Genomic DNA, 24,573 nt, shown 5'->3' with positions numbered 1-24,573 from the left:
AATCAAGCCTAACCAGAGGTGGGGAGATGTCTCAGAGGACAAGAGAATCAAGCAGAGTTTTTAAAGATGAGCAGCTTTGGTTACATAAGAAGGTGGAGAATGGCATTCTAAGAGGATAAATATTTAAAGACACATGAGGCCTAAGCATTTGGTGTATTCAGAAAATAGTAATCTAGGGTAGAGAGTTAATCAGGTCTAAGTGGGGAGGGAGTGAAAATAAAACTTTACGGTAAGCTGAGGCTTGGTTGTAAATTGCCTTAGTTGTTGTAGATGTTTTTTTCCCAAAGGTGACAGCTATCAATTTCTTCCCTCCTGGTATGCACATGCCATTTACCCATCATAAGTGTAGTCTGTCCTTTAGTGCCTTGAACCTGGGCTGGCTGTGGCTGCTTTGGTGGATAGCATACAGAAGAGGTGCTTCAGTGCCAGTTCTAGGCACTGGCAATTTCTATTCCCTACATTTTGGGATGCTGTCTCTTGCAACACCCCCTCTTAGAACCCAACCATTATATTATGATAACCTCACAGAGAGGCTATCAAAATGCACTTCAGTCAACAGCACTGGTTAAGCTCCTACCCAATAGCTAGCATAGTGAGGGCACCATCTACAATGCCCAGCCCAGTCAAGGCTTGGATGACTTCTCCCCCAGCTGCCATCTGACACTCTAAGGTATAAATCACCTGGCAAAGAGCAGTGAACTCTCAGAAGGGTAACTAATAATAATCAAGTGTTCTCTTGAGTTAATAAGTTGTGGATTGTTATACTATGCAACAACAAATAACTGGAATAGGTGTTAGATAAATTGTTCTATGCATCATCTGTAATGATTGTGCAACAGTTTGAATATGTCCCCCAAATTTCATGTATTGAAAACTGAACTCCCAAGTTTATGCGTTGATGGCATCTTGAGGTGGGGACATTGGGAGGTAATTAGTGTTAAATAAGGTCATCAGGATGGGGTCCCTATGTTGAAACTGATGGCTTTATAAGAAGAGAAAAAGTGATCTGAGCTGGCAAGCTTTTGCCCTCTTGCCATGTGATGCCCTCTGCCATGTCACAATGCAGCAAGAGGCCCCTCACCAAATGCTGGTACCATTCAATTGGCCTTCCCAGCCTCCAGAACTGTGAGCTAAATAAACTTATTTTATTTATAAATTACTCAGTCTGTGGTATTCTGATAGAAAACAGACTAAGATTGTATATGTAAATGACTTGAAAGAATTGATAAAAGAAAGCCTAAAATGGTGAGGTAAGGGTGAGGGATGCACTGGAAGTTATCTTAAAAGTACACAAGTGGGAAAGCAATAAAGTATCTGTTTCCTTATATTTTCATTAGTTCTGTTGCTATTACAGTATACATATGTAACAAACCCTCACGTTGTGCACATGTACACTAGAACTTAAAGTATAATAAAAATAAAATAAAACATTAAAACAGAAAAAAATAAAAAGTGAGAATGTTCTAGGAAGGCAATATAATATTCTAGGAAAAAGCAAAACAAAACCAGGCTTTGTAGTCAAGGAAGATCGAGATTAAAATCCCAACTGTTGCATTCCTGATGTAGGAGACCAGGGACAGCTTACTTAATGGAGTAAGCAAATTTGTGCCCCCAAAGATGTCCTTTATTAAGCCAGAACACCAGTCCCAAGATACTGTTCCTCTTGCATCTAGTTGGTTTCTTCTCTGTGGAATGCCCCTCGGTTGATGAAACCATCTTGCTCTGAAGGTCACAAATCCCTCATACATTCTGGGGATAGCTCCCAATCAATGAAGGGTTGATATTGATACAGGTGCTGAAAGGCTGGGCTATAGCACAAGTGGGGATGACTCTTCAGGGAGGTCTACAAAACCCTCACCTCGTGGATCAGGCCCAGGAAGCTTACTGTGGAGGCCTATAGCTTTCCTTAGTTCTTTCTCCTTCCCTATCCTGCTTCTCCCACTCTCATATATATATATGATTTTATATATAATATAAATATATAATTTTTTTTTTCTGTAGAACATACCCTTAATAAACCTTATGTCCCTGAATCCCAGCTTTAGGCTCTGCTTCTAGAGATCTCAACCTAAGACACTTAACCTTTCTTTAGCTTCCCCTTTTCAAATTCCCTTCCCAGAATTCACTGAGATGATAAATTGAAATTGCCTGGCACTTAATAAACACTCAAATAATAACAGGTTTCCTCTCTCATCTTTATCATTAGCGCAAAGTGAAAAATATGAGTAATGTTCTTTAAACATAAAAGATCCTCCAGTGAATTTTCCTTACTCTGTATAGAAAAATAGGCAAGTGAGACATTGATTTTTAAAATGGTAATAATCATGCTTACGCTATGGAGTTATTATGAGGATTAATCGAAATAATGAGCCTTAAGTAGAGTTCTTTAGTGCAGAGCAAGCACTCAGTGACTGGAAGCTACTGCCTTTCTACTTGACTACAACCTCCAAGAACACCATGCAGTCTATCTTTTCATGTTGTATCCTCGGCTAGCACAGGGCTCAGCACAGAGAAGGCATTTCTGTGTTTGCTCAAGAAGCTGCAGTGAACAAGGAAAGAAACAATACTTCATAAAAGATGGCACAGGTTGTAGGACAGTGCTTCTGTGGCCTCGAACTGACCCAATTCTCTCCTCTTTCTTGCTCTTAGTTCTCAAGAATAACTGTAGCATGAGCTGGGAATAAAATATCCTGAGATAAGGGGTGCCTGGCTGAAACAGCCTGAGCTCTGGTCCCAACCCATCCCCTCATAGAAACAGGATGCCCTTCAGTGCTTTAGTCCATCGTGTCACATGACCCCAGGGTATAAAACCCAGGTCCGGCTGCTTTCCAGGGTCCCTCAGCTGTGGTGCAAATGGGGCTTTGCACCACAGCTGAGACTCCATCTGCCCTGGGCAGCTTTTCTGAGTCTTGGGGACTAGGTCCCATGAATCCTAGGCGTCTGTTGTTTCTTGCTGCCTGTCTGTAAGTAATAAACCTGCTCCATGTAATTTGTTGCACATAAGTGTCTTCTGGCTCACTGGATTCAGATGAGTTGGTAACCAGTGCACAGTGAACTTACTTCACACAGGTTTTATGGTTCCACTTCATTTGGAGTCTGGACCATGAATCTAAGCTCAATACTTCTCATAATTGTGAGCAGATTGCTACACACGTACTCACACAAATAGCCAGATTCACCTGCTTTGGTCATTAACACAGTTTATTATTGGCACACTTATCAGTAAAGCATACATAAAATACAGCTGTTTTTTAACACACGGAGCCACTGTGTCTTTACATGTGTGGAGGAACATATTAATATGCAAATGGAAAAATTAGTTCTCTTATAAAGTTTCACATAAATACACTGGAGTTGCCCAAAAATCAAAAGTCCCCATAAAAGAACCAGGTGAGAGCTTTACAAAATATCATACAAGAAATATACTATAAAAAGAAAGGATGGTCAACTCAGGTACAATTAAAAAACACACAAAGGTTCAGGTTTATTAAACTGCCCACAAAACCAATGGATTACATGGCTTGAAAATATTTGGATCAACAGCAACTTTACAAATGCATAAATTCTTAAGGGTCCAATTGTCTTTCTTTACTTAAAAATCTGCCCTGGTGTCTTTGATGAAAAAAATGACATTTCTTGTTTCAGCACTTGGGCTAAATTGAGTCAACTCAAGACAAGAACCAACTGACATCAGCTCGACCATAAATTACCTTGCTAGGCCCTCTTAGCTGTTGCCCAATGAAAGAAAACATAAAGAAAAAAAAAATAAAGGTACGTTTAAATTACTTTCCAAAGCTGATTTTTTTGTCTTTTCTTTTTTTACTGAAACAAGAAACTCTCAGATGCAAGTCAAAAAGCAGAAAATATTTTACAATATTAAAAAGTCATCTGTAGTTAGGTTCGGCATATTAGTGAGATCCTGAGCACTGAGCATTTATGGACAATATGGCCTTTGTTTGATGCATAAAAAGGAAATTCAACACAAACACATTGTTAAAACCGTGCCAGAAGATGTGCTAGAGTTTTCTCTCGTTTTAATTACAATCAGTGCCAGTATCTGTATTACCTGTGAAGGCCTCCAAGAAAGGGTCATGGAAGCTTATTTGGAATAATCCTCTCAATTAGAAAAAAAGAAGAAAGAAAATCAGATCATTGTGGTTTAGAAATAGATATTTGCATGGAAAAGTTTTTTATCTCTTCTGTTTCCTCTCCTGTAAGTAAAGATCTGCAATTGTAATGATCACCCACGGGCCTATTGACAGTGGATTCTGGTGCCGATCATCTTATTGGGAAGCCTGGGGTGGGGGGTTTTCTGATTTGGTCTCTTGAGTGGCGGGAGGTTTACTGTTCCACGGGCTGTTGTTCCCCAGCGCGGGTGAATTGTTGAAGTCCTCCTCGTCGTCCATGCCGTTGGCCGCATCATATTGCGTGTTTTCTAATCTAGTGATTAGCCTTTCGTCCTCGTCCCCAAACTCACCTCCCATCAGAGTTGGCTCTCCTACCACCATCACATCCTGTGAACAGCAGCTGACATTATTACAGGGAAACCTTGGGAGAGAGAAGCTCAGCTTAAAATAACAGTGGGAGGAGTCGGGGAATCTAGGACAGACACACTCGTGTACTGTACAACGGGGTCAAGTCTCAATGTCGGGGGCCGAGACGCATATTTGATTTCTACAGGAAATAAACATCGCCTCCTGATGTGTAACAACCACGCGAGTTTATGTCCTTAGTGCGCAGCCTGACACTGGAGAACGAGCAATGCTAGCAATCTGCAGAAATAAAAAAATGTATTTTTCAAAATTAAAAAAATCCATGCTTTCAACTTGCCGACATTGGGGACTTTTGAGAGGGCTGTGGAACCTTCTGCTGGGTGCTTCTCAATACCTCCAAAAATCTGCCACTTTTATTTAGGGCCTGTGAGTGGCTTTGGAAACTAGCAGTGACCAGAGACACACGTAAGGTGCAATTCTGCAATATTCACACAACTCATTCCAAACGGTATTTTCTCTGTCCCAGGGATGATATACATTTTAATTGAAGACAGAATCTCTCTTTTCTCTATTCAGCCAGGCCCTTTTATGCAGCCAATATCCTTGACATTCTGCTACTTAATTATGGTAATTAATTTAGGTAAAGTTTTCGATAAAAACAATGTTCACACTGATTTGACAATTTGCATAGCTAATTAAGTCATTAGCAAAAACCTGCTGATTGCCAACAAGCCTTGAATTTACCATCTGTTATTTCATGGTGCCTGTCACCTATCACCACACAGGCAACCCTGCCACCCATCTGGGCAGTAAAGAGAACCAGTCTGTCCAGCTGGTGCCATATAAGGAAGATGAAGAACGCTAATTATAATTACATTGATGAAGCTGGTAGTCATCAGAGATGGAAGCGTGCAAGAAGAATCCATCTAATCACTCTTTTAAGTACAAATTGTCCTTCCATGCAAATAAGTAAGCCACCTACTGTAGCTGGGAGCATGGGGAGGCCACAGCTGGAGAGGCCCAGGGATGGGGAAGAAGAATGCACACACAGGGCAGAGCTCCAGCTTCTTTGTTCAAAGGGGACCATATGGGGTTGATGAGTGACCTTGGCATGGGACAGGACATCTGTCAGGTGGATTCTTCTGGGCAGGCTTTGAGCAATACTCCACTTAAAAGTGCAGTAACTTCAGGAAAGTGACCAACTGTGATCAGCCTCCACTGAGGCCAGAGAAAGTAGGGCTAGCCAGATGCTTTTGGAGATGAGAGGGTGGGGTTTCCAGTAGAAAGGCTAATTCAATAAAATATTTTGACAACTGGGCAGAAATTCATTTTACTAGAGCTTTGCCCAGAGAAGGCTTTCCTGGGACAGTAGAATGGAATACTGCCTACCGTCAGGAGAAGGACCAGTGGGATTTTGAAAGTGTCCATTGAACAAATCCCTTAGTTACCCCCTAGTCTTTTACAATGGAAAACCTTGTTTTATTTATTTCTGCTCCCCACCATTCTTGAGTTAGGGGAGATAATTAATAGGTTTCCACACTATGTTTCCTGACTAATCATTCTTGTGAATAGATAAAAATGATTTTAAAAAGAAATGTCCCAAATGGAGTAAGTGCCTAAAATGTGAGCTTGGTAAACCCAGCAATAAAAATGCCAGGGGATATTCAGCTCTGTGCTTCCAAGATTTATTTATTATGCAATGAAGAACCAGAAATGACAGTGACATGGAAGGAGACTCATGAAGACTGTTAAGGTGAGATGCAAAGTAGATACCGTCCTTCTGACTGGCAGAAAGGATGACAGGATTTTAGATGGAATGTGGCCACCGCAGAGACATGAATGGTATTCAGTTAGCTGGGCAGCTGCAATGTTACCTGTTGGGGGTGTTCAGGATAAAAGAGTGCCACCGAGTTATAGGCAATTAGGAGATGACACTTATGATCAAGAACAAAGGGAGATGGAAAGAATAGGGCTAGGTTGTACAGAGCATGACATGAGGGTTAATCTCATTTCATGACTTGTGTCCAGCACATTTGAAGGGCTTGGAAAACACATGCATAAGGCATCACAGGGCAGGAGAAGGATGTTAGAACCAACCACGTGGGTCTGCATTAGTATCGTGACTCCAAAGTCATCGAGAGAGGATGGGAGAGTATGAGGAAGCATAATTTGAAAGAGGAGGAGGAAAATAAAAAGCAGCCAACTTAAGCATGATATTAAAAGAAAAGCTCTCAACACTCCAAATGCATTCATTGAATTAGAAAACAACAGTCATTCAAGAAAAGTACTATGAACATAGTGGTTTGAATCATTTCCAATGGAGCCAACAGGCTTGTAATCTGTTCAGTGAATCTTTGTTCTAGGAGCAGCTGGAAAAGATGTCTAGGCATAGGTGTTTTTAAATGTACTAAATTTCAAAAGGATGCCACATATGTTTCACTAATTATATAAAAAATCCCTAGCTAGATACGTAGTTGTGTGTGTGTGTGTGTGTGTGCGCATAATTGACAAATGGCAAGTTAAGGGCTTCATAAGCACATACACAGTTAAGGCCACTTAAAAATTTATGTGCATATTTCTATTGGTTCTTCTAAGCCTCTAGACTAGGATAGTGATTATCTGCTCTGGCAGTCTTGATTTGTTATTCTCACACAAAATAAAGCATGATGCACATTCTAGGCTGCCTCTGATTAGGGGTTGTTAGCAACATTTCCCCCCCATTTTGTTAAAAATCCCCCCAACATTGGCAGTGAGAGTACATTTCCTTCCCATCTCTATCCTGTGTGTCCACAAGAGGCAACAGCGAGCCATCTGAGAGAGGTCCATATGCCCTCAGCTCCCCACAAGGCCAACTTCTGCTCCTCGCTGGAAGCCCGGAGGTGCCACCAGCTCTCACCCATTTCACATCTTCTCACTAATCCCCCGTGCAAAGACCACCAACCTCTGAGGAGGACTGGAAGTGACTCCTTTCAGGGCCCCTCAATGCTTCTCCTTAAATTGGCCAGAAGGGGTCACTGCTGTTGAATGACACAGGTCTCCATCCCTCCCAGGGTTGAGGCTGCAGTTCGGGATCGCTCCTAGCCCCTGCTCATGGAGTGAGAAGCAGAATCCAAGGATTAAACCCTAGCCCTCGCCAGACACACACATCGCTGCCGAAGCAGCTACACAGACCACAGCTGTGGTCATAGTGGCACATGCCTTTGGACCAGACAGTGGATGCCTGCAGGTAGCATCTCTAGTTAACCAGTAGAATAGTGTTGATAACTCAGTAGACAGGGTTAAAAGATGTGGTCACCACAAGTCATCCAACGCTTATCATTTAATGTCCATTCAACTCCAGGACACACATGAATTTGTACATTTTCCTAATCTGGTTGTCCTTTCTGCCTCTCTGTGACATCTGACAATTTTACTTTATTAAAACATCTTTAACTGCATAGTGTGGAGATAGTGATGAAATCCAACTCTCATTTCCTAATGGTGCCTTGCTCTTAATCACACAAAATCCAAAGGGTCTCTACTTGTTATAAACCCTCTGGATACAGGTAACCTCCAGTAAAATACAGTTGTCGATTTGGAAGATAGGAGCATAACAGAGTACAGAACCTATATCCTCTTTCAAATGAAATTGAAATGATTCTGACTAGGCCATATGTGTCAAAATATATGACACGTAAGCTGCTACTCTCAACTTCTACAACCATGTCAGACATCACTAATGGATGGCCCACCAAACCCAGACTAGACCTTAGAATCCTCCTCAATACCATACTCTGAGGGTTGGCAGGAGGGAGAAAATGTCCTTGCCATCCCTAGATTAGACAGCTCTTCGATGACAGGGCTTTGTTGTTGTTGTTGTTTTTCACCTTGGTATTGCTGGTACCTGGCACAGTGTGGGCACATAGTAGGAGCTCAGAAAACATCTGTTGAACTGATGGGGATTCTGGCAGCTACAGTGCCTTTAAGTAGCTATGTCACCGTTTCAGAAACCTCTGAGATGCACTTTTTCTTATTTGCTAGAGGTAACTAATGAATGTTACTGCCTTTAACTCCAGGATTGGATAAAGAAATGGGCTCCTGTGTACACTTTTTCAGTTGATTTATCTAAATCAGGCCATTTTCTCTATTGAAAATTTCACTAGGATTGGGCATAACTTGATACTTTTTTAATAAAGAGACTCTTTACTTTCCTCTTTTGGTTTTTTCCCCCTCATCTTCAGAGGTAATAGGTATAAAGTCTAGCTCAGAAAGTGGAGGACTACCTGGAGACTATTTTCATTATTTGAAGACTGCAATTTGTAACCTTGTAAAATGTAACATGGCACCTTCCGTTTTAGGCTGGTCATTCTCCTCATGACCTCTTCTTTCTAATGCAATGGGAATGAAAAGTATATCCCCTGTCTGTGGGAGACAGGAGAAGAGAAACAACTGCCCAAGGAATCCTCAGGGTACTGATGGGGTTGGTTTTGGCCAAAGAGAACTGACCAGTGGAAAGTAGGTATAAGTAGGTGGGGGCAGATTTGAAAGACACACTTGGAAGTAATTGGGAATCCCTGTGCGAAGGTCCACTCGCACATGGGAGCGATAGAGCAGGATCAGAACAATAAGGGTAAGGATGAGAGCAAGAAGGGTGAGGGGGAAAACGTGGGAAAGACGGAAAAGGTAAAATTGTACTGGTTGAGGGATGTAACAAGAAATAGGGCAACTTTGGAAAACAGTATCTAAAAGGTATCCACGAAGCACTAAGAAAATCTCAGGACTTGAATGATGGCCAAACACCTGGTGACAGGGTGGTATGACAGGGACAGCACAGAAGGAACAGAGGCACTTTAAAGGAGCAATGGACTTAAAGGAGATAGTCTAATAAGGGGCTGGGGAGTTAGGAGATGGGAGGGAATTAGGCAGAAGGGACAGAATTCAAGAAGAATGAATAAGAGATGAAGAAAGTTCCTGTGCAGTTTTCATTATATGGGACTACCCTCAGCTGTCAGCTTTGGAATTCAAAGAAGTCCCCTTCCTAATGGTCTTTGTCAAGATCAAGAAATGAAAGAACGGGGCCAAGGGTTCGAGAGAGTTGAGACCAAATGAGAGGCTGATCATCCCCCTTAGCTAATGAAATGGGCTAAGCAAGAGCTTCACTGAGCTGCATTTTTAGTGGCTGCCGGTTAATTACCTGAGTCTTAAAATAAGAGGGGAAGCCCATGTTGGGAAGGCCCAGTCAAATTACAATATGGGACTGAGCCGCTGGGAGCTAGTTTCCAGTGGAGCACAGGGTCTCCAATGATGGTGCTGAGAGGCCTTAATACGCCACCAGGCATGCTGCTAAGTGATATTTTAATTAAACCTTATGTGACATATCTCCTGTCTGTGACTCTAATGGCTTTTTAATTCAGGTCCCATTGCAGCACGACTCTTAATATTCCTCTCTAATTCCCAGTTTGCAGGGGAAGGTTTCCATGGCAGAGTTCCTCCCTCCCATCCCAACCTCTGTCCCGGTCTTTTCTCCCTCCCCCACCTCCAACCTGCCCAGGATTTTTTTTTTTTTTTTTTTTTCCCAATGAAAAGAGACTTTAATTTGGGCCCTTTGAGTAGGAAGTAGACAGTTAGGATTTTGGGCCTAAGAGGAAAGTGAGACTTACAGGTACCTGACTGGACAGACTCAGGTTTGCGGCTGTGGTCTTCTTCTTGCTGCCAGTGCTGTTTGCGTTGTTCCCAGCACTGCTGTTGGAAGTGCTGCTGGTGGAATTTTTCCTTTTTCTCCGTTTGGTTGTTGGTTGCCTTGTGGGTTCTGCTGCAATATGGAAAAGGGAAGAGGGATCAGTTCTAGGGCAAAAGCAACAAGGCAATCATCAGTATGGTTCCTCTAAGGAAGCTGTCTTGGTAAACTGAAGAGTAGACTATTTAAACATTTTCCATTTCTTATAGCTTTAGAAAGAGTAAAAGGAGAAAACTGTAGATGTATTTTTAGCACAAAATATGTGACACTCTTTTCTTTGTATGTAGATCAAATAATTTTTATTTAATCGTTCTCTCTGATATGTATTTAATTTTGTAAAAATATTTTGTAGGTGTGTAACTACAAGTACCACTTTCATAATTGGATTTAAAATATTTTACCATTAGAAAATTTGGGAACCTTTTTTCCTCTGGTGTATCTTCTCTTTAAAACAAAGAGAGGACTCCTGGGATCCCTAGGGAACCTCCAAGGTACAAGTGAAGTATGAACTTTAGATAGCCAAATTCGCGAACCAGTGTGCAACAGCAGCATCTACTGGTGAAATGTCATATTGCAACCCACCTCTACTATAGCTTTATAGAATTCTCAAGTAAAGTCAGTTCCATCAGCTGTGGATGTGGAGCTTAGGGATTCCCAAGTTCAGAAGGAATACCCATGGTTTGGGCCCTGCTGCTTAATGAATGCAACTAATTCCAAAATTGCTAGAAAAAAATATGTCTGAGTATGTGGTATAGCCAGCATATTACTGAAGGGAAACTAGACCTCTTAAAGAAAGGCCTATTTAGAAATAGAGAAAAATATTTTGGACTTGAAGGATGGGGCAACCCTTTAATGGAAATATAGAGACCCGAGGTAAAGTGTGGTAAGAGAAATATTCTTTATTTATTTGTTTGTTTACTTATAAGGTATAAAACATTATGCAATGCCTGTCACTATTCTTAATGTTTCCAATGCACTGTTTTATATTCAAAAAATCCTATTAGTTAGGAACTATTATTTTAATCTTTGTCTCATAAATGAGAAAGTTTCAGAAGCCTTCTCCTGCCAGTTACTGAATAAGTTGGAAATGGCAAGTAAGAGCATCCTTTTTGCTAGCTCTATTTTAGACCTGACTTTGACAGAGAGAAGGCAACTCAGGGCTACACTGAAACCAAAGAAGAGGGCCTTTTGTAACATTTTCTTAAAACACCTATGCTGGCTGGGTGCCATGGCTCATGCCAATAATCCTAGCATTTTGGGCGGACGAGGCGAATGGATTGTTTGAGCCCAGGAATTCGAGACCAACTTGGGCAACATGGTGAACCCCATCTGTACAAAATATACACAAATTAGCCAGGTGTGGTGATACGCACCAGGGGTCCCAGATGCTCTTGAGGCTGAGGTGTGAGAATCACCTGAGCCCGGAAGTCGAGGCTGCAGTAAGCTATGATTGTGCCACTGCAGTCCAGCCTGGGTGACAGAGCAAGACCATGTCTCAAAAACAAAGCAAAGCAAGACAAAACCAAAAAACCACCTATGCCACTTCTGATGGACAATGGGAAGGATCTTCCTCTAAGGCTCAGGGATACTCACTTAGTCCAACGAGTATCCCTGACTTCTGACTTTTCTACTTATCTACTATTTTGTATCCTCCATAAAGATTTTGTCTCCTATGCTTAAAGATTTTCATCAAATGGTCTATCATTTCCTTCCATCGAGTTCAGGGTGCTTGTTCTGAAGGATGAGAGGAACAGGATATAGAACTGTTCCAGGCCATGGAGTTGAATAAAGGGTTGAGGAGGACATTCTAAAGTCCAGCAGATACTCAGGCCCACTCCTGAAAAGTATCTTCTGTCTTTGACCTTAAGAGTATAAATTTGGTGCTTTTTATATTTGTACTTTGACCATGAAATTGGGGCAAGTGTACCTAAAATGCATACTCTGGACTATTCCCATTACCAGTGGGTGGCTGTGGTAGTAAAATAATGGACTTTGGAGACATAAAAACCTTCTGGTGACACAGTCCTCCTTCATTTGCTAGCCATGAGACTGGCTGTGTCAAATTACTCCCTAAGTCTCAGAGCGCACTATATAAAATGGAGATAATACATTTAAAGTTATGGTAAGGATTCAATATTTTTGCATGTTTTATTCACTTTTGTAACTCCCAGTGGCTAGAACCACGTCTGAAGCCTAGTAAAACTCAATAAATAATTATTGAATGAATGAAGGAATTAATGAATAATATATCAATTATATATGCCTATGTTAGAAAATATAGCATTTGCTGAGTGGATTACTTTTTCTCCATAAAGTCTTATTAGCATTGAAAGAAAAAATAAAGCCAATTTAAGCACATTTAATACATTTGAAAAATAATATTCCAAAAGTCTAAAATTCCCATAAGATGGGGATGTAACTATTCTACATAAAATAACACTTATTTTCTCAGCTTTCTAAATATGTACTTGATTAAATTTGCTATATTCATTTTACATAAAACCCCTGGCCAATTACCAGCCGAAGGTGACCATTATATTTTGCGATTCAGAAAGCTATGTGCCTCGTGTTAATAATTACTCTTTATAAAAATAATTTTTAGCGAATGGATACGTTTTGCTTTTATGATGAATGAGGCTCAACACACACCTGGGAGTGAAAGTATATTAGATAGGAAGACAATTAATGATGACTTGAAGCAGTAATTTCAGAATCCCAGCAGGAGACTATAGTATCTAAACTGCATTCTAGGGAAGTGAGGGAAATGGAATCGCTTATATATTCTCTTCATGATCAGAACTTTTGATACAATATATCTTTAAAAATAGAGGAAACTTCATTTTTCCTTCATCCTTTCCTCCTTTCTTCCTTCATCCTTTCCTCCTTTCTTCCTTCCTTCTTTCCATCCCTTCTTTTTTTCCTTTCCTTCCTCATCTTCCCTTTCTTCCTTCCTTTTCATAATTTCTGTCATTCTTAAAAAACAAAAACCTAAAACATTAGGCCGTGAGAAGCCAGCAGTCTGGCTCAGTGGAAGAACCACTACATTGGAAGACAGGAAACCCTGGCTCTGATCTCAGCTTTGCCAATGACCTTCTTGATGACATTGAACACGTCATTTTACCTCTCTGAGTTGCAGGTCGTAATCTGGTAAGTGAGGAGACTGTAGATAATTCTTAAGGATGTTTGCCTGTCACAGATTCATTGTCTTTATGTCCACAACCATGGTCAGAATATCCCTAATAAGCTACTTATCCTGATACATGAATGATCACTTTCTTCTTTTTCACATCACTTCATCCCTGGAAGACACCTCTGAAAACGTGTTTAGAGAGAGAGTGAAGAATGAGGGTGTACCTGGCGGAGCCACCATCCGCTGCCACTTCTGAAATAAGCAGGTCTTCAGGCAGTCTCGGGGACTGAGGTTGTAAGTTTTATGTCTCGACATCAGTTCCTGCATTGGCTCCAATATTACACACAACTGCAAGAAGTTCAAAGACATTGGCATTTCACTACTTTATAATACTAATTACAATAAATAATGTTAACAGCTGGAATCAAGTAGACAGCTTTGAGGATACTTTTATTTTCCTGGTTTTGATTTTCTTTATATAAATGTGAGGAAAAAGAAATATTACAAAAACTTGATTATATCTACTTAATTATCATTTATAATATGATATTACAGCTGAATGTGATTCACACAGATACACACACACACACATACATGCGCACACACACACCTGTACAGACAATGGGGTGGATATATGTAGCTCTATTCTGAATTCAAATAACTCTTTCTGGTTAAAAACAAACCAAAACAAAAATGAACAAACAAACAAAAAAAAACCCCTCTTCTTTCGGCATGCTTGGATTTCTACTCTGGTTTCTGCTCTTGTTTGTATAACCACACGCTGTGAGTTACAATGCTAGTTTATGCAGATTGGTAGTGAAATCCATCTTTTAAACTGGAGAACAGAGTGGCAACTACAGGCACTTTTTGATCTTAACTCTTAGAAAGGTGGATGGTGAATGCTATTTTATTTTTATTCGTGTACTCATCTGTATTTTATACATGATGATACTGTAAATAACATGTCAACATTCATTCAATGTGGGAGGTTTTTTGTGGTTCTGCATACAGCCATCTTGTTCCTTCCTTTGGTTAGATTTTTTTCAGCCTTACTTTGGTCTGACATCTGATGACAAAGATTAATGAGGGAAACAAGAAGATAAAACCATTTAGGATTGCCTTGGACTTTTCCGAATTCCTTCTCAATTGGAAGCTTATCAGAATACCACTGCACTGAGAGTACTGTACTCACAAGGACAGAGACCACAATTTGGAATTGTACATTAATCACTATTGCAATTACAATGATATAAATATTGGCCATGCACCTTCTGTGAAAAAGCATCACCTTTTATGAAAGACAGATGTGCAGTCTTCAGCGTCATCAGCCTACCTTCCTTACTAGCCCCTCTTCTTATGCCATCCCTCATCTTGAACATGTCCCTAGAGGCCACTCTGCTTTTGGTCCTCTGAGCTCTCTCTACCTGGAATTCTTCTCTCCCCTCCTCCTGGAGAATGCTCACTCATCCTTGAAGACATAGTTACTTCTTCTGTTAAGCCTTCCTCCCAGATGTGCACCTCTCCCGACACAGGCTGAGCTGCGTGCCTCTCTTCAGTTCTCCATAGCACCCAGCTCCTTCTGCTGTATGGACTCACTCATTCATGCTATGAAGCCATCTGCTTCTAAGTCTGCCTTTACCACTAGGCCATGAATTCTTCCAAGGCTGAGACTATGCCTTTTATCTCTGTGTTCTTAGTTTAACTCAAATGAATAGATGCATTTAAAGAGTGATTCTTAGAAAGTCTGGAGGATCTTCCTATGCTGACGTTTCTCGAAGTGTGATCTAAGAAACACTTCCATCAGAATCAAATGGGCTGACTGTTAAAAATTCAGATTTCAGGGCTATGCCACTTCTGTTTCATTGGGTCTTGAGGTGGGGTTCCAAATCTGCATACCCCTGTTGGGGCTCAGAAAATGATACCCCCAAGTGAAGGCCTCTGTATAAAGCAAAGTTTGTCTTTTACTTTCTCCTGCCCTGCTCTCTGCCATCCCTCATTCTCCCCCACAGCAAGCCACAGAAACTAGAATGCCTCTTCCCCAAGGAAGGTCATAGAAACCAGAACTTATCCCTGCCAAACGTAGACGTAAAATCTAAACTTATTATTCTAACTTTTCCCTGACTTTCTGTGTAAGAGCTGACCATAAAGAAATTCTGTGATCTGCTTTGGAGGTAGGTCATAAGACCCACATTCCAGCAAGGATCCTGTCCCATACCCAGGAGGAAGGAGTGCTGAGCGGAGAGACAAGGAAGAATCTGAACAGACAGGCCTTGCTGCGTTTCCCTACTCAGTTATTCCCATTAGGTCATACTCTTTGTCCAATCACAGTCCAACACAGTTGTGTATTCCTCATTGAGCCCAAACATAAAAATGAATCATTTTTCCTGTATCTTTGGGTCTTCATTCTGAAGGCTCCTGTGTCATGTAAAACTTTGATTCAATAAATATGTTATACTTTTCTCTTGTTAACTTTTGTTATAGGAGTGACCCTTATAATAGGTAAGAAAAGGAATCACACTTTTGTATCCCTATGCCATCACATAATTCTGACAAACATGACTAGAATTTGAGGTCCACTAACCTATATATCCAGGGCTTTCGAATAGATAATAGAGACAGCAAGACTTGCACAAACCCCCAGTGGTGTCCAGTTCTAAATCCATCCTCTTCTCACTTCCTCCAACTGTCTCATGTTCTCTTCCTTCCTTCTTAAGTCTAAGCATGATAATTATATTTACCTAGAAAGGTTCTTCAGTTGTTTGTACCTATTACTGACCTAAGCTTGCTTAAACCATTCATCCCATTTAAGGGCCAGCTGCACTTTTCTTTCATTTGTAATTTCTCTGGAAGACAATAAGATTCAAAGTCTGAACAACGCAAGGAACATGCGCATCACAGGGGCCAAAACATCAACCTTAGTAAATCAGGCTGTAAAGTAATGAGACCTGGGTTAGTAATGCTGGATCTTCAGTCTTGCTTACTTTGATGTCCTTTTTGAAATCTAAAGTGTTAATATGGAAAAACCTGTGAAAAAGGCAAGATTACTATACAGTTAACTCCATATTCCAACATTATGAAGACTGTGTGCATTACTCGGTTAAGAATTCCTTGCTGATCCCACTACAGGGTATATCCCCAAATGAAGATAAATCCTTCTACCAAAAGGACACCTTCACTCATATGTGCATTGCAGTACCACTCACAATAGCAAAGACATGGAATCAACCCAAGTGCCCATCAATGGTGGATTGGATAAAGAAAATGTGGTACACATTCACCATAGAATACTACACAGCCATAAAAGAGAACAAAATCAAGTTCTTTGTAGTAACATGGATGCAGCTGGAGTCCATTATTCTAAGTGACTTAACACAAAAGCAGAAAACCAAATACTGCATATTCTCTTATAAAAGAGAGCTAAACACTGGGTACATATGGCACAAAGATGGGAACAATGACACTGGGCACTCCAAAAGCAGAAGGGAGGGTTGAAAAACTACCTATCAGGTACTATGTTCACTATTTGAGTGACAGTGTCAATAGAAGCCCAAACCTCAGCATCACATAACATGCACGTGTAACAAACCTGCACAAGTACCTCCTGAATCTAAAATAAAAATTGTAAAAAAGATGCTTTGCTACATATCAAAGTGTAGGTTACAGACTACTTCATTGCCTTTCCAAGCCATCACTGCTCACCAGACCAAAAGGAGTGAAAGATTCCACAATCATCTATGCAAGTAGATTTAAGAGTGGGTTATCCCTCAAAGAAGTACCAATGCATCTATTATTAAGCAAGAATGGTAAGAAAAGCTTCAGAGAAATCCTGAAGACTAGGAAACATTTTAGAGTATTTTTTTTAGTATTTAAAACAGTTAAAAATCTTTTCAACATTTTCAAATTATTTTCATTTGGTTCATTTACCACTCATTGTAAATGAGCTTACGCTGGAGATAAAATACATGGGTGGAGTGGAACAAACATGGATTTACAAGCTGTCTACGTATGGATTATTTATTTATTTATTTTATTTATTTATTTTTTGAGACAGAGTCTCACTCTGTCGCCCAGGCTGGAGTGCAGTGGTGTGATCTTGGCTCACTGCAGGCTCTGCCTCCTGGGTTCACACCATTCTCCTGCCTCAGCCTCCTGAGTAGCTGAGACTACAGGTGCCCGCCACCAAGCCCAGCTAATTTTTTGTATTTTTTTTTTGGTAGAGACGGGGTTTCACTGTGTTGTCCAGGATGGTCTCAATCTCCTGACCGCATGATCTGCCCGCCTCGGCCACCCAAAGTTCTGGGATTACAGGCGTGAGCCACCACGCCCAGCCTAGGTATGGATTTTGACTGTCACTAGATATGCATCCTTGGGTAAGTTATTTAAAAACACTGGGTTTCAGTTTCACCTGCAAAACAATACCCATATTATATACTGTTGTGAGAATTTGAGTTAATATGTCTAATGCATGACTGTTTAATAATCTGTAGATATTATTATATATTAGCAAGCACGCAAAGGTTGCAATACAAACTACATTTCTATTACTTTACATCAACAAACATTTATTGAGCCTCCTCCTAAGTATCAAGCATTCTGCTTGGTGCTGGGGACACAAAAATGAGAATAACACAATCTCTGCCCTTAGAGGGAATCCTTAAAAATGCTTTAAGTATATTAATAAAACTATCCTGTCTTAGGAAATCACATTCTTCCAAAGCAAGTATTTTTCATTGTGTGACAAGGTAGATGGTGGGGGTGACCTGTTTGGACCTAGAAAGGACTATCAGCATTGGGCATGCTATGAAATGGGAGAGTTACACTTGTTGTGAGGACCCATGAGCTCATCGTCTTTTCCTTCTTTGCGGTGACTTTCCTCTCTGGGTTTCCAGCAACATTTATTTTCAGGTGCTAATCCTCAAAATTTATCCCTTTCCCTTTAATGTAAAAACATCTTCCCATTGCTGTAACCCACCCCAAAGGAGCTTGCATCTCTGAATGCTAATCAAGAATCCCCAAAATCATTTTTCTTCCAGTGGAGAGTCCGGGGCTGGAGAGGCAGCCCTCCCCTTATTCATGTATGCAAATGAGGCTGCTTCTCTGCTGCAAAGATGCACTGGCTTTGCTGGGCTCTGTGCTGTAGGTGGCAGAACTAACTCAGATAAGATCCTGTCGTCTTTGGCAGTAAGCCAGTGCATCTTGGGAACAGCAAAGGCCTGGGGCATTATGAAATGAAATCAGGAAGCAGGTTTGGGGAGTGGGTTCTGTTAGTCGCTAGTCAAATCCGTTGGGAGCTGCCATTCCTACCCTCCCTGAGGTCTGAGACCCTCATGAGAATCTGGTGAAGGCTATGCAGCCTGTCTTTCAAATTTTGTCCAAAATTTCTGGTGGTTGTTGAATCCTCTATAGCCCCATCCATCGAATCTAGGAAGAGTCCCCTGTTTGTAATAAGTATGAGCCAGGTTACAAGGTATATGCCTTTTCCTCATTACCCCACTCCACATACACATAAAAAAAAAACCAGTCAAATGCACATTATAGAACTGAGCATAATAACACATGGTCCTTTGATGTGGAAAAAATTAATCTGCACAGTCAGGACAGCTACAAAGCGCCCACTGGACTTGTTCCCTTTGCCTAAAAACGAAGGCCACAGACAACATGTTTGCAACATCTGCAGCAGCCTACATGCAGGCTTACACTTTCGTTTGGTCTCTTCCTGGGGTAGTACCGGAGTGAAGAATATCATGAGGAATCCCAGGACACTGTGGAAAGGGAAGGGATCAGCAAGGCCTGAGATCACTCTTTGAATATAAAATCCATAAACATGGAGTCCCTGTCAAGTCCAGAGAGGATCCCTAAGAAAGCCATTGTTCATCCTGGCAAAGTTCCAAGGACACCTTTTTGCAGACTTAGTGAATGTTTTAGGCTGAGCTTGCTCCCCTATGCTTCTGACCTCTTTTTTTCTGAGATTCTGGCCCCAACACTGACCCTTTGGTATGAAATTTTGTAATCACAACAGGAACTTGATGAATGAGTGGATGGATGGATGGATGGATGGATGGATAATAGATAGCTTGGCCAGATTTATAGCAAGGAGTCATTTGTTAATGGCAGACAAATCAGGCATGGTCCTGTGTGCTCTGAAGTGACGAATTTGTTCATTTGATAAATAAATGATTGTCTCTTGCATGCAAAATGCTTTGCACAATGCATATGTATGTCCTGGCCAGGCAGGAAGCTCTTAGCTCAGTCCCAGGATTCCTGCCTTTTCATATTAACAGAGGGCCTAACAAATGTAGACAGTGCAGTGTTTTGCTCTTGTTTTGCTTTTCATCTGACAGCTCTCCTGGAGAAATTTGATTCTTTTCACTACACACTCATATCCATTCTTCTGGGGCATCTCATTGCCCAAATCTCAGGAACAGGTGGTGCTTGTCAGAGCTGGCTGTGAACTACAAAGCAGTATTTGATCATCTCCCAATCTAGGCTCCATCTACCATCAACATTTTAATTCCGTCTTTTTTGTGTGACATCCTATGGCCTTGAACCTTCTGCTCTTTGTATGTAGGTCTCTTCAGAGTTGCTAGGTCAACGCGTTGCTCAGACCTTTGCTTGTGTTTTTTGTTTTTGTTTTTGTTTTTGGTTTTTTTTGCTTAAAAGGCCTTCTCTCCTCTTTCCCAGTCATCTTAACTAGGATTTGGCAAACTATGACCTGTGGACTAAATATCCAGGCTTACTTACTATCTATAGCTGCTTTTGTGTTACAGCAATGCTCAGTAGTTGGACAGCCCACAAATTAAAAAATACTCACTATCTTGTCCTTCACAGAAAGTTTGTTGACCCTTGAACTAAATCGGTACTATTCCAAGGAGGTGGCTGCAAATGACTTGTTACGTCTCCATAATAGGATAAAGAGCTTGAGGCAGAGCATGTTCAATTCACTGCTTCCTTTATTGAGAAAGTTTTGCATTAAAAAGGTATCAGATCAACTAAACAATATGCCCAGTGACATAGTGGAGTTATAACCTGGAGAGAGCTCCTTTACTTATTACGAACCAGTCGCCCACACTAAGTCACACTATCTGAACCTTTTAAGGTCCTCCAAGGTCCAGCTCAAATCCCACCTCTGTCTCTGACCATCCTATCCTGCAAGGGACCCTTTTGCTTCTATAGAACTTGTCATGAATCTTTGCACATCCCAGTGTTTATATTTGCATTAGAAATTTTCCTTTCTTGTGGCCTTGTTCACCTTTTATCTACGGCAAGTTATATTTTACTTTTATTTAACACGGTATTAGGTATACTCAAATATTTGTTGAATCACAACTTAATAATATCTACATAATGCCTAGCCTATGTCTATCCCTGGAGTATGCACCTTAAATTATTATATCATTAACCCTCACCCCCACCTTTTGGCCCACTTTTACAGGTGAGAAAACTCATACCCAAACCCATTAAATCATCCAGAACTAGTGATAAAGAATGTGGTTCCTACAGTGTATCCAAGGCAATACAGCTATTTGAAGGGCAGAGAAGAGTTTCCGTCAAGTTTCTCTGACTTCAACCCTGTACCTTTAACTCCTAACTGCTCTGTTATTTACCTCTCTGAATATCAGTGGCTTAAATGACTTCTAAGATACCAAGTTCAAAGCCTTTCACTGTTTTTGTGTTTCTCTTTGCAAACAGTATTGATCCACAGAGCTAATACATGGCAAACTTGGGGGTCTGAACCCAGATGAATCTGGTTCCAAAACCTACACAGAGAGGTAGGTGATGCGGAAGCGTGTAGGTTTTGGAATCAGATTCATCTGGGTTCAAGCCCTCCAAGTCAGCCATTGTCTAGCTACGTGTTCTTGGCCAAGAATTTTAGCCTCTCTGAATCTCAGTTTCCTCATCTAGAAAATGGGGATAATACTACTTATCTCTGACAGTTTGAAACAAAGCAAGTAAGCCCTTAATACAAAAGCCTGGAACTAGGTCGGCACTCAAAAGATGAACACTGTTGTGATGAGAAATGCTATGGCCTTAAAGGCCAGCCCCACTGAGCCAGGAGCTCAATGTATTATGGGACTGAGAAGCTTCTTTGGGAAGTAAGTCACATTGTCTCTGGAAGTCTTAGGGCCACTAGATACAATGAATGCCCCAAAGAGTAGTAATCAGGCCAACGGTACATGGCATTTTAGTAGCTAACGTCTCCGATAATAACCCATATTTAGAATTCAGTGATAAATGCCAAATGTTCAATTCCACAGCCAGGTTTTTTTACCCTCCCCCCCCTGCCGCCCACCGCCAGTAATTTAGTCCTTTGGCTAAATCTGTACTAGAAAGACATCAGATGATGCGGGTGCGGGGAGATTAAAAAACAAACTCTTATCTGAGAGTGAAGGAGTCTCTCCTAATTAAGAAACACATAATGAAAAGATAATATATGGAATCTAAAAGAAAAAAAAAGCAAATAATCCCCACTAAGAAGCAGACAAGAATGAATAACAGGCATCCACATGACTAAACTCAGTCTGCTCTGAAGAGGAAGAACAAGGGATAGAGGAAACACTTTCCCTTAGAAGCGATGCAATTCCAAAACATCAGATTATGATTCAGGTTTATTTCCTGCTAGGATTAAAGGTAGATTGGTTGTCAAATTCAAAACGTCCTCCTTTTTATCTGAAGATTCAACTGGGGGATGTGTTGCCTTTTCTCAGTTTGTGTGCAAATTGATTACTCATGAAAGTTATCGCATCCAACCCTGGAGACAGGGAATCCCTCTGTTCTCAGGCAGAGGAGAGTGGCGACAGCTGTCACTCCAGTCTTGAAGGGACCATCCTTCTTCCAGAGTGATCTTGCCTGATTTCACTTTTGAGGCTGTTGGGAAGGAAACCACTGACTGCTTTTCTGACCCACCCAGGGGAGAAGTGCTTGGACTGTTTTCCTACCCTGGGGTAGCCCTGTCAGACTAGCCAAGCTCACAATTTCTGCTGCATCCTTAGGCCTGTGAAGAGACCATTCAAGGCCCCTTCTGTTCTGTTCTTTACCTCTGATTCTACAGCCATAATTTCTCTGCCATATATTCCTGCATGGGCACCCTCTTCCACAATGCTCGGGTTATCTGCCTCTTTGCTCTTAGCCTTGTCTCTTCCTTCCAGCTCTGCATGGCAGGAGACAAGCCTCTGCACATTATTTCCCAGCTGTCTTTGCCAACTGGCTTCAGGCGAGGTTTGGCCAGTTGGAGGTACCCAGGGAGATTAGAGAGAAGCAGGTTGTGTTCGTTTCTTAGGACTGCCATATCCTGGTACCACGGACTGGGTGGCTTAAAACAACAGGAATGTATTCTGTCTGTTCTGGAGGTTGGAAATCTGAAATCAAGGAGTAGGCAGGGCCGAGCTCCCTCTGAAGGCTCCCATGAAGAATCCTGCCATGTCTCATCCTAGCTGCTGGTGGCACCTGCAATCCTTGGGGCTCATTGGCTCATAGCTGCATCACTCCAATCTCTGCCTCCATCTGCACATGGCCTTTCCCCTATGTGTCTCTGTCCTCTCCTCTTCTTATAAGGACACCAGTAATTAGATTTAGGGTGTACCCTAAATCCAGAATGATTTCATGCTGAGATCCTTAACTGATAACATCTGCAAAGACTCTACTCCCAAATAAGGTCACATTCTAAGTTTCCAGGGGAATATGAATTTTGAGGGAGCCTATTCAACCTACTCTATGGTTAAGGAAATAAGGAGGGGTATTTCTTGTCTTCTCTGTAGTTCAGGTAGCCTTTTCAGCAGCTGTCATCAGACATATCCACTACAGTTCCAGCTGACACCAGGTGACCCTACACCTTCTGCCTTTGTTCTTCTAGCTCCAGGAGTGGCAATTGCTAATCTTAGTGCTTCCTCATCTTCCTGTGATTGCTTGTCCAGCTCCAACATCTTTATAAGCATATACTAAATTTCCTCTATTAAATTATCAGGTGTGCGTTTTGTTTTCCTGGGTGGACTCTGATTGACATACATGGTTTATAAGAAATCAGAGAATATGTGCAAGATGAAGGATTTGGGGTGTCTGGGAGCCTCGTGTGTTGTGGCTAGGCATGCAGATTCAGCTTCAGTTCAAACTCCAGCTACTTAATAAGGCGGTGACATTGGGCAAGTGACTTAATCTCTCGGTGTTTCAGTCTCCTCATCAGCAAGGTTGGTATAACGATAGTAACTAACTAGTGGGGTAATTAGCAGAAACAAGCAAATTTATTTGAGGTTTTTACCTAGGTTCTGGCTTATGGAAAGTGCTCTATACATGTTTAATATGATTGGACTATTACCAAGAGGAGGGCAGGGGTTTCACAGAAGACACTTTAAAACTTGGCACAACCTACTTGTTAAAATTGTATAGATATTCCCCGCCGTGTGTGTGTGTGTGTGTGCGCACGAGTGTGTGTATGTATGTACAGTTGGCCCTTCTTATCTGAGGGTTCCACATCTGTGGATTCAACCAACCATAGGTCAGAAATATTTAAAAAATAATGGATGGTTGTGTCAATACTGAATACGTACAGACTTTTTTTCTTGTCATTAGTTCCTAAACAATGCAGTATAACAACTACTTATTTAGCATTTACATTGTATTAGGTATTATAAGTAATCCAGAGATGATTTAAAATATATGAGCAGAAGTACAAAGGTTATGTGCAAATATACGATTTTATATTGGGGATTATGGTGTCTGTGGGTCCTGCAACAAATCCCCTATGGATACTGAGGAACAACTCTATGTATCTCTGTATATATAGAGAGAAATGTAAATATACACACACACATAACCTGAAAATTAGATTTTGATGATACAATGGATGTCTAAAAACTATTGGTCACTCTGTCTATGGTATATATAACTTGTTCTGACCATTGGGCTATTGCCTCAAATATCCCATCTGTGGGTTCCAGCAGCATCTCTAAATTCTAGGGCACAGTAGTTAGATGTTTACAAAAGAAAGAGGAATCATCTGCCTGGAAATACACCACAATCATTAACAAACATCTACGGAGTGCTGTGTGTCACCTAGAGAGGTACAAGCAAATTTCTGGTAAGTTTTAAATATTCTTATTTACGAATTATTGTCCTTCAGTTCAGCCAAGGCACTAAAAATGAAGGCCACTGGCTCAGAATCACTCTAAATGGCCTCAGACACTGACTCTCTATTGTCTGTCACTATATTAGTCAGGATTCTTTAGAGAAACAGAACCAAT

At 41.1% G+C, this 24,573-nt stretch overlaps 1 protein-coding gene across 7 annotated transcripts in view; it reads right to left on the bottom strand.

Moving 5' to 3' along the window:
• Positions 1–3,183: 3,183 nt before the first annotated feature.
• The window catches only part of LDB2 (LIM domain binding 2), a 642,376-nt gene continuing 620,986 nt past the window's right edge, over positions 3,184–24,573 (bottom strand). For 2 of the 7 annotated variants that reach the window (XM_058430056.1, XM_058430057.1), the window contains 3 exons: positions 13,564–13,687; positions 10,133–10,284; positions 3,185–4,514 (listed from right to left, as the gene is read on the bottom strand). In XM_058430056.1, the coding sequence (XP_058286039.1) occupies positions 4,284–4,514; positions 10,133–10,284; positions 13,564–13,687 (507 nt within the window). In that variant the 3' untranslated portion in view covers positions 3,185–4,283. Of the gene's footprint in view, positions 4,773–10,132; positions 10,285–13,563; positions 13,688–24,573 lie in introns of all 7 variants that reach the window. The other 5 variants (XM_032135967.2, XM_032135962.2, XM_032135960.2 and 2 more) reach the window with 5 other exon arrangements.

This window comes from Hylobates moloch, unplaced genomic scaffold (genome assembly GCF_009828535.3).
Source record: "Hylobates moloch isolate HMO894 unplaced genomic scaffold, HMol_V3 SCAFFOLD_17, whole genome shotgun sequence".
NCBI lineage: Eukaryota > Metazoa > Chordata > Mammalia > Primates > Hylobatidae > Hylobates > Hylobates moloch.
Note: the sequence above shows the minus strand (reverse complement) of the source record. Positions and strands in the feature narration are given on the sequence as shown.